The sequence below is a fragment of the Cebidichthys violaceus genome, unplaced genomic scaffold (genome assembly GCF_023349555.1).
Source record: "Cebidichthys violaceus isolate CVI_PGR_0920_01 unplaced genomic scaffold, fCebVio1.0.p SCAF_11, whole genome shotgun sequence".
In the NCBI taxonomy this organism is placed as follows: domain Eukaryota; kingdom Metazoa; phylum Chordata; class Actinopteri; order Perciformes; family Stichaeidae; genus Cebidichthys; species Cebidichthys violaceus.
Window position 1 is genome coordinate 598,726 of NW_027176274.1, and position 15,441 is coordinate 614,166.

A 15,441-nucleotide genomic window follows, 5' to 3' on the forward strand; every position below is an offset into this window, starting at 1 on the left:
TTCACTGGAGCCTTTATTTTGGAGGAGAGGGAACAGCTGTTGGTTTGTTATTTTTAGGTTTCAGTGGAGTCGACCTGCAGCTGTTGTCTTATTTTGAAGGATTTCACTTTTATTTTGAATGTTTCATCTGCTGCCTCTTAATATCACGTCTAGAATTCAATCTTCTATTTAGAGAGAGTTATATTTATTCATATCTATTCACATTTATTCATATCTATTCACATTTATTCATATCTATTCACATTTGTGCATTTGATGGAGATTCGACTCGACAGATGTCACTCAGTGTTTCAGATGTTTGTATTATTAAAAAGTCTTTATCTGGTTTTAGTTTCAACAGAAAACAAATTAATTCTGCAGTTTTATATAAAGAGAAAACAAAAATCATTAAAAACGTTACAAAAACTCATTTTCAAAGTAAAAAGTTCAACATTTACAATGTTTAATTCATGTTGAAGTATGAAGTAGCAGAGAGTAGAAGTACTCGGATGAAGTAAAAGTACCTGATGAGGCGTTCAGGGACCCTCAGAAACCAGACTACTCCTCTGAAGCCTCGAGCCATCATGAGACTCTTTAAGTTAAAGAGACATAAATCTGATTCTATATTAAACTAAACAGACTAAAAGATTTTCTCTAAATAAATCATAATGAATCCCACACACACACACACACACACACACACACACACACACACACCTTTATCTCTTTATCTGAGTCAAACGTAATAAATATTTTTATGGGATTAAATGTAAAAACTCTTAAAACATCTCATTTCAAAAAGTATTTGACTTTACTTTTAATTCACGCATTCATTTGTAATAATCAATAACTATTAATAGCTGGTTTGAGGTTTAGGGATTTTAAATCAAACTATAAATGTTTATGTACTTTAATGATGTTTTAAGGGATTCAGATGTTAGTGGAACATTTATAAATACATGGATTGTGATATTTTAAGGCTTTTTTTAAGGGATTCTTAACGTGTAAAGAAAACTTTAAATGTACAAAACGTAGTTTTATGGATTTCTGAGTATTTCATTTAAGGGGTCACTGTTCCACCTTAATTTAAATGTTTTGATGTTCATCACATGTTTACAGATGTCATCTCCGCAGTTTATTAAAAACTGCGGAGACACTTTTTTATTAAAAAGTGTGAGAAACATCTCCTTAAAACGCAGATTAAATTGTCATTTATGTATTTATTTATATTTTACAGTTTGAAACAGGAACCAGAGCATTTTGACTTTTAATAATAATAAGCAATAATGACTTTCTGATGATTGACTAATTGATTTATAGATTATTTAATTGTAATAAATATATGAAGGATAACAACAGAACATTAGAACATAAAAACTGTACGATAATAAACATAAAGTTCAAACAAACAGATTAATATCATGAATTCATTTAAAAAGATAACGAACATAAACATGTTGTAATTACAAACTTCTAGACTTTGTGTTCAGAGGCGTTTTATTACCTTTAATAAACAGGAAGTGACCATGTCTAGACCAGGACCAGGAGGACCTCAGGACCATTAGGGCCAATCGGGAAATAAACAGGGATAAGCAGAGCCAATCAGAGACCACCAGGGTCCAATCAGGTCCAAACCAGTTGCTGCAGGACTACTAGAGCTGATAGTTCTCCAGATATCAAACTGCCTCTGATCAATACATATATTATATTTATATTTCATGTTTTTTTGTTGTTAACAGAAGATCTTGAAGCTTGTTTTTCAAAACATTTTTATAAACCAAATAAAACAAACAGGACTCAAGAGACGGTCTAGAGGAGACGTCCAGGTTTGAGGTTCACACCAGGTGGACTTCAACTCTCAACTTCAACTATCAAACAACAGACTGAGAAACCTTTGTGACCAGATAGAAGTAATGTGATGCTCAAGGACACTTCAGCAGTTTAGTGGACCTCTGATCTGGTTGTACAATGACATGAGGACTCATTGGCCAACCAGGGACAATTGTAGACAACTAGGGCCAATCAGGGCCAATCAAGGACAATCAGGGACAACCAAAGACAACCAGAGACAATCTGGGCCAACCAGGACCAATCAGAGACAATCGGGGCCAATCAGGACCAATCAGGGACAACCAGAGACAATCGGGGCCAACCAGGACCAACGTTCTGTTGATGGTTTTACAGAATAAAGTTAATTAATGTTTTTTTTATTGAAACTAAAGCTGCTTATTAGCTGAAACATATAAAAGTGTATTAACTGAAACTTTAACTATAAACAATAAAACATTAGAAATAATATCAGTAAAAAGCTCAAACATTAAAAACTACAGTACTCATTATTAATTATTATAAATGTGAAGAACCCAACAACCTAAAAGTGAAGTGGTCTTGAAATGTGAAACCAGTTCTCAGACAGGTGTCCAGACCTCCTGGAGCCTGGACCCCCTCCAGAGACAGACCTCCTAAAAATACACATAACCACCGGTCTTTATCACGCAAGAGACCGACACACCTTCAGATTCTGGCCTTAAGTTTGTTTTTATGTTTTAAAGGGACATTTTGCCTCTTTAGTTTTAGTGGTTTGGTTTTTGTAGCATTAAGAGACTCAATTCATTTATTTTGCTTTTGTTTGAAATAAAAATAAATTAACCATGAACCTCTATATTTATATATACAACATATGCAAAAGTTGAATCTATATATATATATATATATATATATATATATATATATATATATATACATATATATATATATACATATATATAGAACTTGTCATAAAAATGTTTCAAAATGACCTAACATTTATTAAATGATCAGCTTCTACAACGTTGACATATTGATCTGGCTCTGTGGGAATCAATACACATTGATCAGTATTAATAATTAAATAAATAATAAATGTAATAAAAGTTCAAATAAGAAAGTTTAACTTCATTGAAAATGAATCTCTGTTCTTTCCATTAAATCAGATTTCATTCTAAAGAGAAATGAGGTTTTCTCTTATTTCCTAATGTAAACATTATATTATTATTTGATCATCTGCAGAGAAGACGAAGCAGGAACCCGTGGTTTTAAGTTTAGAGTAGTTTAATACTACTTCTACTACTTCTACTACTTATCACTACTTCATAGTTACTAGCTTAATATATCTCCTTCATCTGTCTGGAGGTTCGTCTTGTTTCAGTTTGTGTTCTACAGTATTTTATAGTGTTTATAGTATTTTATAGTGTTTATAGTATTTATAGTATTTTATAGTATTTATAGTATTTTATAGTATTTATAGTATTTTATAGTGTTTATAGTATTTTATAGTGTTTATAGTATTTATAGTATTTTATAGTATTTATAGTATTTTATAGTGTTTTATAGTGTTTATAGTATTTATAGTATTTGTAGTGTTTATAGTATTTATAGTATTTTATAGTGTTTTATAGTGTTTATAGTATTTATAGTGTTTATAGTGTTTATAGTGTTTATAGTATTTTATAGTGTTTTATAGTGTTTATAGTGTTTATAGTATTTTATAGTGTTTATAGTATTTTATAGTATTTATAGTATTTTATAGTATTTATAGTATTTATAGTATTTTATAGTGTTTATAGTATTTATAGTATTTTATAGTATTTATAGTATTTTATAGTATTTTATAGTATTTATAGTGTTTATAGTATTTTATAGTATTTATAGTGTTTATAGTATTTTATAGTGTTTATAGTATTTTATAGTGTTTATAGTTTTTATAGTATTTTATAGTATTTATAGTATTTTATAGTGTTTTATAGTGTTTATAGTGTTTATAGTATTTTATAGTGTTTATAGTATTTTATAGTATTTATAGTATTTTATAGTATTTATAGTATTTGTAGTGTTTATAGTATTTATAGTATTTTATAGTATTTATAGTATTTTATAGTATTTATAGTATTTTATAGTATTTTATAGTATTTATAGTATTTTATAGTGTTTATAGTATTTATAGTGTTTATAGTATTTTATAGTGTTTATAGTATTTATAGTATTTTATAGTATTTATAGTATTTTATAGTGTTTATAGTATTTATAGTGTTTATAGTATTTTATAGTGTTTATAGTATTTATAGTATTTATAGTGTTTATAGTATTTATAGTGTTTATTGTATTTATAGTATTTATAGTATTTATAGTGTTTATTGTATTTATTGTATTTCATAGTGTATATAGTATTTATAGTGTTTATTGTTTTTTGTAGCTTTTATAGTATTTTATAGTATTCATAGTGTTTATAGTATTTATAGTATTGTATGGTATTTATAGTATTTATAGTGTTTATTGTATTTATAGTGTTTATCGTATTTATAGTGTTTATAGTATTTCATAGTGTTTATAGTATTTATAGTGTTTATTGTTTTTTGTAGCTTTTATAGTATTTTATAGTGTTTATAGTATTTATAGTGTTTATAGTATTCTATAGTGTTTATTGTATTTTATAGTGTTTTATAGTGTTTATTGTATTTTATAGTGTTTGTAGTGTTTATTGTATTTTATAGTGTTTATTGTATTTCATAGTGTTTATTGTATTTCATAGTGTTTATAATATTTATAGTGTTTATTGTTTTTTGTAGTTTTTATAGTATTTTATAGTGTTTATAGTATTTATAGTGTTTATAGTATTTTATAGTGTTTATTGTATTTTATAGTGTTTATAGTGTTTATTGTATTTCATAGAGTTTATAGTATTTATAGTGTTTATTGTTTTTTGTAGCTTTTATAGTATGTTATAGTGTTTATAGTATTTTATAGTGTTTATTGTATTTTATAGTATTTATAGTGTTTATAGAATTTTCTTGTATTTATAGTGTTTATAGTATTTATAGTGTTTATAGCATTTTCTAGTGTTCATAGTATTTTCTAGTGTTCATAGTGTTTATGGTATTTATAGTGTTTATAGTATTTATAGTGTTTATAGTATTTCATAGTGTTTATAGTATTTATAGTGTTTATTGTTTTTTGTAGCTTTTATAGTATTTATAGTGTTTATAGTATTTATAGTGTTTATAGTGTTTATAGTGTTTATAGTATTGTATAGTATTCATAGTGTTTATAGCATTTTCTAGTTTTCATAGTATTTTCTAGTGTTCATAGTGTTCATAGTGTTTATGGTATTTTATTTTGTAGTTCTGTTTTAGTTTGTAGTTCTTATAGATGCTGTCGTTCGTCTCTTACGATCTCTTTCATTCGTTCTCGTACTTTTTAAAACTAAAATGAATCAAAGTTATTCAAGAAAAGACTTGATGTTTAAATATCAAACAATGTTTGATATGAAGGGGAACGTTAAACGGATTACATCACAACGGGTTTTCCGGGTCTTTGGGGGGGGGGTTCTTTCTCCGCCTCGCTCTATGGTGAATGTGTATTTCCCAGCATGCAACAGTGTGTAGTCTTGGTTATTGCGACGAAGATGATCTTTAAGTAACATAATGATGTAATGTTTTAATGGGATAATTGTAAATAAATAAATGTTAAACATTATTATATTTAACAGGCTGAGGGAAAACAACGAAGGTTCAATTGAAGGAGAAAAGTACTCTTTGTTTGATCATCTTTGTTTGTTTGTTTGTCTGCAGGGTGCCGACCAACATGTCAACACAGGCGCCGACGTTCACGCAGCCGCTGCAGAGCGTCGTGGCACTAGAGGGTAGTGCCGCGACGTTCGAGGCTCAAGTTAGTGGTAAGAAAGCCTCAAACCTCTGATTTTAACATTTAATTCTTTTACAGTTATCGTTACTAGAATTCTCTTGTTTTGATGAATCTATTAAATCCAACCCCAGATGCTAATGCTTCTAACAGGTCTGGTTCTTCTCTCCTCTGCAGGTTCTCCGGTTCCTGAGGTGAGCTGGTTTCGTGATGGTCAGGTTCTTTCCACTGCGGCTTTGCCCGGCATTCAGATCTCGTTCAGCGACGGCCGCGCTGTTCTGAGGATCCCCGCCGTGACCGCCGCACACAGCGGAAGGTTTTCTGTCAGAGCCACCAACGGAGCTGGACAAGCCACGAGCACCGCTGAACTCCTTGTTACAGGTGAGACACACAAAACAACCACAAAGAGACACAAAACAACCACAAAGAGACTAAAAACAACCACAAAGAGACACAAAACCACCACAAAGAGACACAAAAGAACCACTAAGAGACTCAAAACAACCACAAAGAGACACAAAAACACCACAAAGAGACACAAAAGAACCACTAAGAGACTCAAAACAACCACAAAGAGACACAAAAACACCACAAAGAGACACAAAAGAACCACTAAGAGACTCAAAACAACCACAAAGAGACACAAAACAACTACAAAGAGACACAGAACAACCACAAAGAGACACAAAATAACCACAAAGAGACACAAAACAACCACAAAGAGACGTTAAACAACCACAGAGACACAGAACAACCACAAAGAGACACAGAACAACTGCAAAGAGACACTAAACCACCACAAAGAGACACTAAACCACCACAAAGAGACACTAAACAACCACAAAGAGACACAGAACAACCACAAAGAGACACAAAACCACCACAAAGAGACACTAAACCACCACAAAGAGACACTAAACAACCACAAAGAGACACAGAACAACCACAAAGAGACACAAAACCACCACAAAGAGGTAAAACAACCACAAAGACAATAATACTATCTATTATAAAGTTACCAAAAAGAATAATGAAGACAAGATGTTGAAAATTATATAAATGTTAATCTTGTCTACGCTCTCTTTAGATAAGTCAGTTAAACTTCAGTCTGAATCTAAGTTTACCTCTCAGCTGAGGGGGCGTGGCCTGTTACTTAATCAGGTGACTGATATAGATGCAGCTGCTGCAGCATAACTTTCCTTAAGAGGAATCTCAAGTTTATTAAGAGATTAACAGCACTGTCTCTGTTAAGAAATAGTCTGTTCAAATAGTTAAATGATGAAGCAGCTTTAATATGTGAAAGAGGGGTTCATCTTTTATTATACTGGACTCTGGTCTCCTTCTTCTTCTCCTTCTTCCTCTCCTTCTTCCACTCCTTCTCCTTCTTCCTCTCCTTCTTCCACTCCTTCTCCTTCTTCTTCTCCTTCATCTTCTTCTTCTCCTTCTTCCTCTCCTTCTTCTCCTTCTCCTTCTTCTTCTTCTCCTTCCTCTCCTTCTTCTTCTCCTTCTTCCTCTCCTTCTTCCACTCCTTCTCCTTCTTCTTCTCCTTCATCTTCTTCTTCTCCTTCTTCCTCTCCTTCTTCTCCTTCTCCTTCTTCTTCTTCTCCTTCCTCTCCTTCTTCTTCTCCTTCTTCTTCTTCTCCTTCTTCTTCTTCTCTTTCTTCTTCTTCTTCTCCTTCCTCTCCTTCCTCTTCTTCCTCTAGTTTAATCAGCATGTTCCTGTTCCTGCTGTAGCTCTTTAATTTCCTCAATAGGATTGTGAAGTGTAACTGGATGTGAACTGATCAGCTGATTATTGATCTTTGACCTGATAAGACGTCCTCTTCTTGTCCCTCCAGCTGAGACAGCGCCCCCTAACTTCCTCCAGAGGCTGCAGAGCTCCACGGTGAGACAGGGCAGCCGGGTGAAGCTGGACGTTCGAGTCTCCGGCATCCCGCCGCCCGCCGTGAAGTTCTACCGAGAGGGAGCCGAGATCCAGAGCTCGGCCGACTTCAGGATCCTCCAGGAGGGAGACCTGTACAGTCTGCTGATCGCTGAGGCTTTCCCCGAGGATTCTGGGACATATTCTGTGACCGCCTCCAACAGCAGTGGACGAGCCACCTCCACTTGTGAGCTGCTGGTTCAGGGTGAGGCCTTCAGAGACCAGTTTAAGATCCCTTTGAAAATGTTTTTGACGTAGGTCAACTTCTCCTTCCTCTTCTTCCTCTTCCTCTTCTACTTCTTCTTCTCCTTCCTCTTCTTCTTCCTCTTCTATTTCTTCTTCTTCCTCTTCTACTTCTTCTTCTTCTTCCTCTTCTTCTCCTCCTTCTCCTTCTTCTTCTTCTTCTTCTTCTTCTTCTTCTCCTTTTTCTTCTCCTTCTTCTCCTCCTTCTACCACCACCACCAGGTGATCCCTTCGACATGTTCAGATGTAACCTTCAGGTGTGTTTGTGCTGCAGGTGAAGAAGCCGTACCGATGAAGAAAACCAAGACTATTGTGTCCTCGACCCAGATGTCCTCGTCTCAGACCGGAGTCCAGAGGGTGAGACACATCTGTTCTCTTTCACATCTGATTTTAAATGAGGCATGAAGAATACAAATGTTTTACATGAAATACATAAAATGTTACGCTTGGTTTTGGCTGCTTTATCTAACAGACGCGTTGGCCACATGATGTGTTCAAAGACCGTTGGAAAGACTAAAATCTGAGCATAACGGGAGTCTTCGGGAGTGGTGGACGGTGTAGTTTTGGTGATTGTTTAAAGAAAACATGGTTTGGGGGTTTTGTCTCCTTCAGAAGGTGGAGTCCAGCTTCCAGACCTCCGCCATGATGGAGATGCATGTAGAAGGAGGAATGATGATGACTCAGCACATGGCTCACAAAACCCCCCCGAGGGTTCCCCCGAAGCCCGCCTCCAAGTCCCCCACGTCTTACGTTTCCAAGGTGACGGGAGGACGCCAGCAATCCCCTTCACCTGTCCGTCACGTGAAGGGGCCGACGCCCACACCTGTCAGGTACAGCCTCTGAGAGCTAGCAGCGTTAGCAGCAATGAAGCTAATGGCTAACTGTTACATCATGATGCCTTCAGGCTCTGCTCAGTGAAAATTAGTATTAATAATGTAATCTGTAAAATGTAGTTCTGGTGATAAACTTTCACATGAATATAAAATAGATATTAGAGATGAATTATGATGTTTGACTTCATAACATGAGCTCTAAACACATTATTATACATCATTACAACTGTTTATATGAAGATAAAAACACTATAAATTACTATAACAAGTTAGGTCTACAAGATATATATATATAATATATATATATATATATATAATTATTATTATTATTATAAATAATATATATATATATATATATTATATATTATATATAATAATAATAATAATATATAATTATATATTATAATATATATTATATATATAATAATAATAATTATATATATTATATATTATGTATAATAATAATAATAATTATATATAATAATATATATTATATATATTATTATATATAATTATTATATATATTATATATTATTATATATAATATATATAATAATATAATTAGCGTTGGCAGCTACAGAGTGACATTGCTGATCCTCACTGGGTGTCTTGTGTCTCTTCAGACCTGTCTCACCTGCCAGCAGACTGTCTGTCTCTCCCATCAGACCAGTGAAGTCTCCCATCATGACCAGGAAACAGGTGAGTTCATCAAGAGGCATTAGCCTCTTCCTCCTCCTCCTCTTCTTCCTCTTCTTCTTCTTGCTCCTCTTCCTCCTTCTCTTCCTCCTGCTCCTATTCCTCCTTCTCTTCTTCCTCTTCCTCCTTCCTCCTCTTCCTCTTCCTCCTCCTCCTCCTTCCTCCTCTTCCTCCTCCTCCACCTCCTCCTCCTCTAACACTCAGACCTCCTTCTCCAGCAGCTCTCCTCCTCTGCTGAGGTCCTTCCTCCATGGAAGCAGGCGGGCTTTGTGTCAGAGGCCAGTTACACCAGTATGACCAGTATGAGCAGTGTGAGCAGCTCCACTCAGCTCCACATGGAGAAGCACTGGGAGCAGCAGGTCAGCGCCACCAGAGAGGTGAGAGGGGGGAGGGGCCTGATGGAGGGGCTACCTGATGACCTCACAACCTCATGACTTCATGTAGTCATGACTACATGAAGTCATGAGGTTATGAAGTCCTAACCTCATGACCTTCATGTAGTCATGAAGTCATGTAGTCATGAGGTTATGTAGTCATGAGGTCATGAGGTTAGGTCCTCATGACCTCATGACCTCCCTGATGCTTGTTTATTATAATGTCTTAAACCCTCCTTCCAGTCCTTTGTGGGCGTGTCTCTGTCTCCGGACCTCCTGTCATGGGGGTCCTGAGCTCTGTGGTCTTGGTTCTTGTGTCTCCAGGCTGAGGGAGGGGTAAAAGCCGAGGCGGTGGCCTTAGTGGTGGCCGCCGTCGACCTGGCTCGGGTCCGCCGGTCCGTGCAGGCTGAAGAGGAAGAGGGGGAGGAGGAGGAGGAGGAGGAAGCTGTCGAGATGAAGATGAAGGAAGAGAAAAGCGTTGTAGAGTTGAAAACACTTCCTGCTGAACCTCCTCCGGTTGTCGTGGCCGCTGTGGCCTCAGACCAGCTCAGGGTCCAGGTCTCTCAGGTTGGGAGGACTTGATATCAGACATGACGTCTAAACAATAAGAGTCTGACTTTTGTTAACCGCTGCATGAACTCTGTTGGTCACTTTAGATTCAGAGATCAACAGAACCCTTGTCTCCAGCTCCACATTTCACCGTTTCTAAAGTTTCTGTCCCCAAACATGAGCCGAGCCTCGAGGTAAGAAGAGAGGAGGAGCAGAACCTCCACCTCCTCATTCACCTCCTCATTCCACCTTTAACCCTCACGCCTCCACCGTGTTCTGTGCTGTGATCCACTTCTTCCTTATCGCATCACCTTGTCTAATATATTGTTTATTATAGTTTGTTTTCACCTGATTCACATTCAATGGACACGGTTATATTACAAAACTTCTTCTCTTCGGCTTCATGAACAAATGTTTTCATATAAATGTCTTCTCCTTCTTCTCCTTCTTCTTCTTCTTCTTCTTCTTCTTCTTCTTCTTCTTCTCCTTCTTCTTCTTTTTCTTTTTCTTGTTCTTGTTCTTGTTCTTGTTCTTCTCCTCCTTCTTGTTCTTCTTCTCCTCCTTTTTCTTCTTCTTCTTCTTCTTTTTCTTCTTCTTCTCCTTTTTCTTCTTCTTCTTCTTTTTGACCTCTGGTCCTCAGCTGGACTTCTTCTCTGGACTTGAGAGTCCTTTTTTAGTGAAGTCGGTTAACGTGGTTCTCGTTGGTCAGGTTTCCATCGCCGGCTCTGCTATCGCCGCTCTGCAGAAGGAGTTGTCCTCGTCCTCTCACAGAAAGATCATCAAGCCCGTCAAGTCTCCCAGTCCGTCTCGCAGGGCGGTGGCGGTGGTGGTGGAGAAGCCCCTCCCACCGCCATTCAGAGACGTCCGATATCAGTCCCGGGTGGTGGGCGCAGTGAGTGAGGAGGAGTTTGAGGACTGGGAGCCTCAGGTTGGTCCTCCATACCTTCACCTTCCTCCTTAATTTAACCCCGTGTGGACCGTCACCTGCGTTCAACCCTCTTCACCAATCACACGCTGCCCTTCATCATCCGCCTCACGAAGAATCCTCCTCACCCTCTTCCTGTCTTCATCCCTCTGTCCCCTCAGCAGGGTTTTTATCTATCCTAACGGCTTCACCCCCCCCCCCCCCCTCCATCCTCACAGAACTCCACCGCTGATAAGCTCCCCCTCTTTTCTTGACTTTGACTCCTGTTGTTGTTGTTTTTGTCTTCAGGAGGCGGCTGCTGTTCCCTCCAGAGCTCAGGAGCCCGTTGTTCCTCCCACTCTTATTGCTGTGAGTACTTCCTGTTTCTTTCCTTTCAAAATAAAAAGTAACCACTATAATAAATTAAAGAGTTGTAATGAGGTATCTCTTGGCTCTGAGGATGCTGATGATGGTTGGTCAGACATTTGGCTCCGGACTGCTAATGTGTCTGATACTTTGGTTTATGACCGAATATCTTCAGAAATAAAGACGTTCTGAAGGTGTATAAAGGTGCACGATGATATATGAAAGTGTAAGACCACATAGGAAGACGTGTGAGACCGTAAGAAGTCTTAAGAAGACTTCAGAAGACATACAAAGACGGATGAAGTCTCAAGAAGTCTTAGTGAGAAGAATGAAGTCTTAAGAAGTCTTAGGAGGAAGAATGAAGTCTCAAGAAGTCTTAGGAAGACTGATGAAGTCTAAAGAAGTCTTAGGAAGACGGATGAAGTCTTAAGAAGACATAGGAAGACTGGTGAAGTCTAAAGAAGTCTTAGGAAGTCTTAGGAAGACAAATGAAGTCTTAAGAAGTCTTAGGAAGACAGATGAAGTCTAAAGAAGTCTTAGGAAGACGGATGACATCTCAAGAAGTCTTAAGAAGACATAGGAAGATGCATGAAGTCTTAAGAAGACATAGGAAGATGCATGAAGTCTTAAGAAGACATAGGAAGACTGATGAAGTCTAAAGAAGTCTTAGGAAGACGCATGAAGTCTAAAGAAGTCTTAGGAAGATGGATGACATCTCAAGTAGTCTTAAGAAGACATAGGAAGACGCATGAAGTCTTAAGAAGTCTTATGAAGACGTATGAGAGCATATAAAGGTCTCTGAAGGTCTCTGAAGGTATCTGTTTCTCTGTTCAGGGCCTGAAGAACGTGACGGTGACAGAGGGCGAGTCGGTGACCCTGGAGTGTCAGATCAGCGGTCACCCAGCTCCGGGTATCCTGTGGTTCAGAGAGGACTACAAGATCGAGACCTCCATTGACTTCCAGATCACCTACGTGAGCGGCTTTGCCCGGCTGGTGATCCGCGAGGCGTTTGCCGAAGACAGTGGACGCTTCACCTGCACCGCCACCAGCGAGGCGGGAACCGTCAGCACCTCCTGCTACCTGCTGGTCAAAGGTGACTTTTAGAGTACATCAAGAGAAACTGATTCATTACTCTGATCACTTAGATCCAACTTTAATGTAGTTTGTCTCTTATTTTAGTCATTTCATTGTCAACACAAACAATTTTTTTTTTAATTTCATTTGACTTTTTCTTTGATTGTGCAATTTTAATTTCCATGTCTTCTCAGTATAGATGACTGAAAGTCACGTTAATGTTCGATTCCTTTGTTTTTGTTTTATTGCTGTTTCCTGTTAGATTTTTAGCTGAATTTAGTCCATAAATCTGTCAAATGTTTCCTTTGAAGAATTGTGTCACATTTTGTCATAGTTTAGTTCTTAAAAAGTTATTTTTCTTTTCTTGAGGAGAAATCAACTGTAGTCTCAATAAAAACCAGCTCAGCTCTTTAAATGATGCTGTATCTGAATGATGATATTCTTTTACCATCTACTGTAACATTTTAATAAACATTATTCAAACTTGTACAAGTCAGCAAATCTTAACAAATGTAGTCAAACTGTTTTTAGCTTTTAGCTTGTGAGAGCAGTGCTGCTAAGTTTTATGAAAATGTATATTATTATATAATATATATATATATATATATATATAAACTGCATAAAAATTCCAAGATATTTATACTTTAAAGTAATTCTTTTTTAATAAGGTTGTTTGCATGCTCCTTTTGTAGCCTTTTAAACACTACTACTTTGAAACACTACATTACCATCAAAGAGTGAAACAGATTCAAATCGATTATTCTGGGGATTTTAGAGATAAATTTAAACTAATGCTTGTGTTTAAAGTCATAAACTGTAGATATTTTCCTCACGCAGCTTGTTATCTCTGTTTAGTGTCGGAGGAGATTGAGAGCAGAGAGGAAACAATGACTATCACTCAAACCGGAGTCGCCCAAGAGAAAAGGTGAGTAGTGAAAGTCTGACATGTGGTAATATAAATGTAATATACATTGTATAAATGTAACATACGTAATATAAATGTAACATACGTAATATGAATGTAACATACGTAATATAAATGTAATATACGTAATATAAATGTAATATACTTAATATAAATGTAACAAACGTTATATAAATGTAATATACGTTATATAAATGCAATATAAATGTAATATACGTAATATAAATGTAACATACGTTATATAAATGTAACATACGTTATATAAATGTAACATACGTTATATAAATGTAACATATGTTATATAAATGTAATATACGTAATATAAATGTAATATACTTAATATAAATGTAACAAACGTTATATAAATGTAATATACGTTATATAAATGTAATATACGTAATATAAATGTAATATACGTAATATGAATGTAACATACGTAATATAAATGTAACATATGTAATATAAATGTAACATATGTAATATAAATGTAACATACGTAATATAAATGTAATATACGTAATATAAATGTAATATACTTAATATAAATGTAACAAACGTTATATAAATGTAATATACGTAATATAAATGTAATATACGTTATATAAATGTAACATACGTTATATAAATGTAACATACGTTATATAAATGTAACATACGTAATATTAATGTAACATCTGTAATATAAATGTAACATCCATAATATAAATGTAACATACGTAATATAAATGTAACATACGTTATATAAATGTAACATACGTAGTATAAATGTAACATACGTAATATAAATGTAACATACGTAATATAAATGTAATATACATAATATAAATGTAATATACTTAATATAAATGTAACAAACGTTATATAAATGTAATATACATTATATAAATGTAACATACATAATATGTGTCTCCCTCAGCGTTGTGCTGGAGTCAAAGCAGCAGACGGTGGTGGAGGTGAGTTCAGGAGAGTCCGCCGCTCCGTTCTTCATCAGGAAGCCCAGTGCTCAGAAGCTGGTGGAGGGAGGAGGCGTCTTCTTCGAGTGTCAAGTTGGAGGAAACCCCAGACCTCACGTCATCTGGAAGAAGAGCGGCGTACCGCTCACCACCGGATACAGGTACCGGTTCAGGTTCACACCCGCCCCTTTTTCTCAAAAACACTAAGTATTCTTCACTGGAGTATTTCCATTTGATGCCACTTTATACTTTTACTGTACTACCTCTCAGAGGTACAGATATTACTTTTTACTGTACTACTTCTCAGAGGTACATATAGTACTTTTTACTGTACTACATCTGAGATGATGAAGTAATGCCATTGTAATAGACATGAATATAAAGTGCTGCATGATTTTAGTTTTCTGTCAGACACTCATCTTTCTCTTTCTGCTCTTCTCTTATTTTCATGTTGACGGATCACAATAGATAACTGTTGCTTTTTTTGCCATCAGATACAAAGTCACCTACAAGAGGGAGACCGGAGAATGTAAACTGGAGATCTCCATGACGTTTGCTGACGATGCCGGAGAATACTCCATCTTTGTGAAGAATCCACACGGAGAAGCTTCAGCCTCCGCCAACCTGCTGGAGGAAGGTAACCAACATCCTTTGGTTTCTTTATAGAACCCTTTGAAGGCATTAACGAAGGCCTCGTTGGACCGAATGTCTCACAGCGTGACTGCGTCTCTGTTTACAGAGGAATACGAAGCTTACATGAAGCAACATGACGTGACGTACAAAACCGAAGTGACGACGACGACGGTGGTCCAGGAGCCGTCTGTGGTCGTGAGTCAATACGAGCTGGAGCAGCGGAGGGTGACGACCCCCATGAGCTTCGTCTCAGAAACGGTACAGACTGTGTTTATTTCACATCATTCATTATTCTGGTCAGTTAGATGCAACTTT

At 36.1% G+C, this 15,441-nt stretch overlaps 1 protein-coding gene across 13 annotated transcripts in view; it reads left to right on the top strand.

Annotated features, from left to right (window-relative positions):
• Positions 1 to 15,441, top strand: part of ttn.2 (titin, tandem duplicate 2) — a 203,742-nt gene that overhangs the window by 307 nt on the left and 187,994 nt on the right. For 12 of the 13 annotated variants that reach the window (XM_068736078.1, XM_068736131.1, XM_068736139.1 and 9 more), the window contains exons 2-17: positions 5,586 to 5,689; positions 5,833 to 6,036; positions 7,494 to 7,781; positions 8,094 to 8,176; positions 8,432 to 8,649; positions 9,276 to 9,351; positions 9,567 to 9,725; positions 10,047 to 10,289; positions 10,379 to 10,465; positions 10,981 to 11,199; positions 11,485 to 11,544; positions 12,376 to 12,634; positions 13,471 to 13,540; positions 14,457 to 14,654; positions 14,988 to 15,130; positions 15,233 to 15,384. In XM_068736078.1, coding sequence (XP_068592179.1) covers positions 5,599 to 5,689; positions 5,833 to 6,036; positions 7,494 to 7,781; positions 8,094 to 8,176; positions 8,432 to 8,649; positions 9,276 to 9,351; positions 9,567 to 9,725; positions 10,047 to 10,289; positions 10,379 to 10,465; positions 10,981 to 11,199; positions 11,485 to 11,544; positions 12,376 to 12,634; positions 13,471 to 13,540; positions 14,457 to 14,654; positions 14,988 to 15,130; positions 15,233 to 15,384 — 2,550 coding nt within the window. In that variant the 5' untranslated portion in view covers positions 5,586 to 5,598. The remainder of the gene's footprint in view (positions 1 to 5,585; positions 5,690 to 5,832; positions 6,037 to 7,493; positions 7,782 to 8,093; positions 8,177 to 8,431; positions 8,650 to 9,275; positions 9,352 to 9,566; positions 9,726 to 10,046; positions 10,290 to 10,378; positions 10,466 to 10,980; positions 11,200 to 11,484; positions 11,545 to 12,375; positions 12,635 to 13,470; positions 13,541 to 14,456; positions 14,655 to 14,987; positions 15,131 to 15,232; positions 15,385 to 15,441) is intronic. The other variant, XM_068736088.1, reaches the window with a different exon arrangement.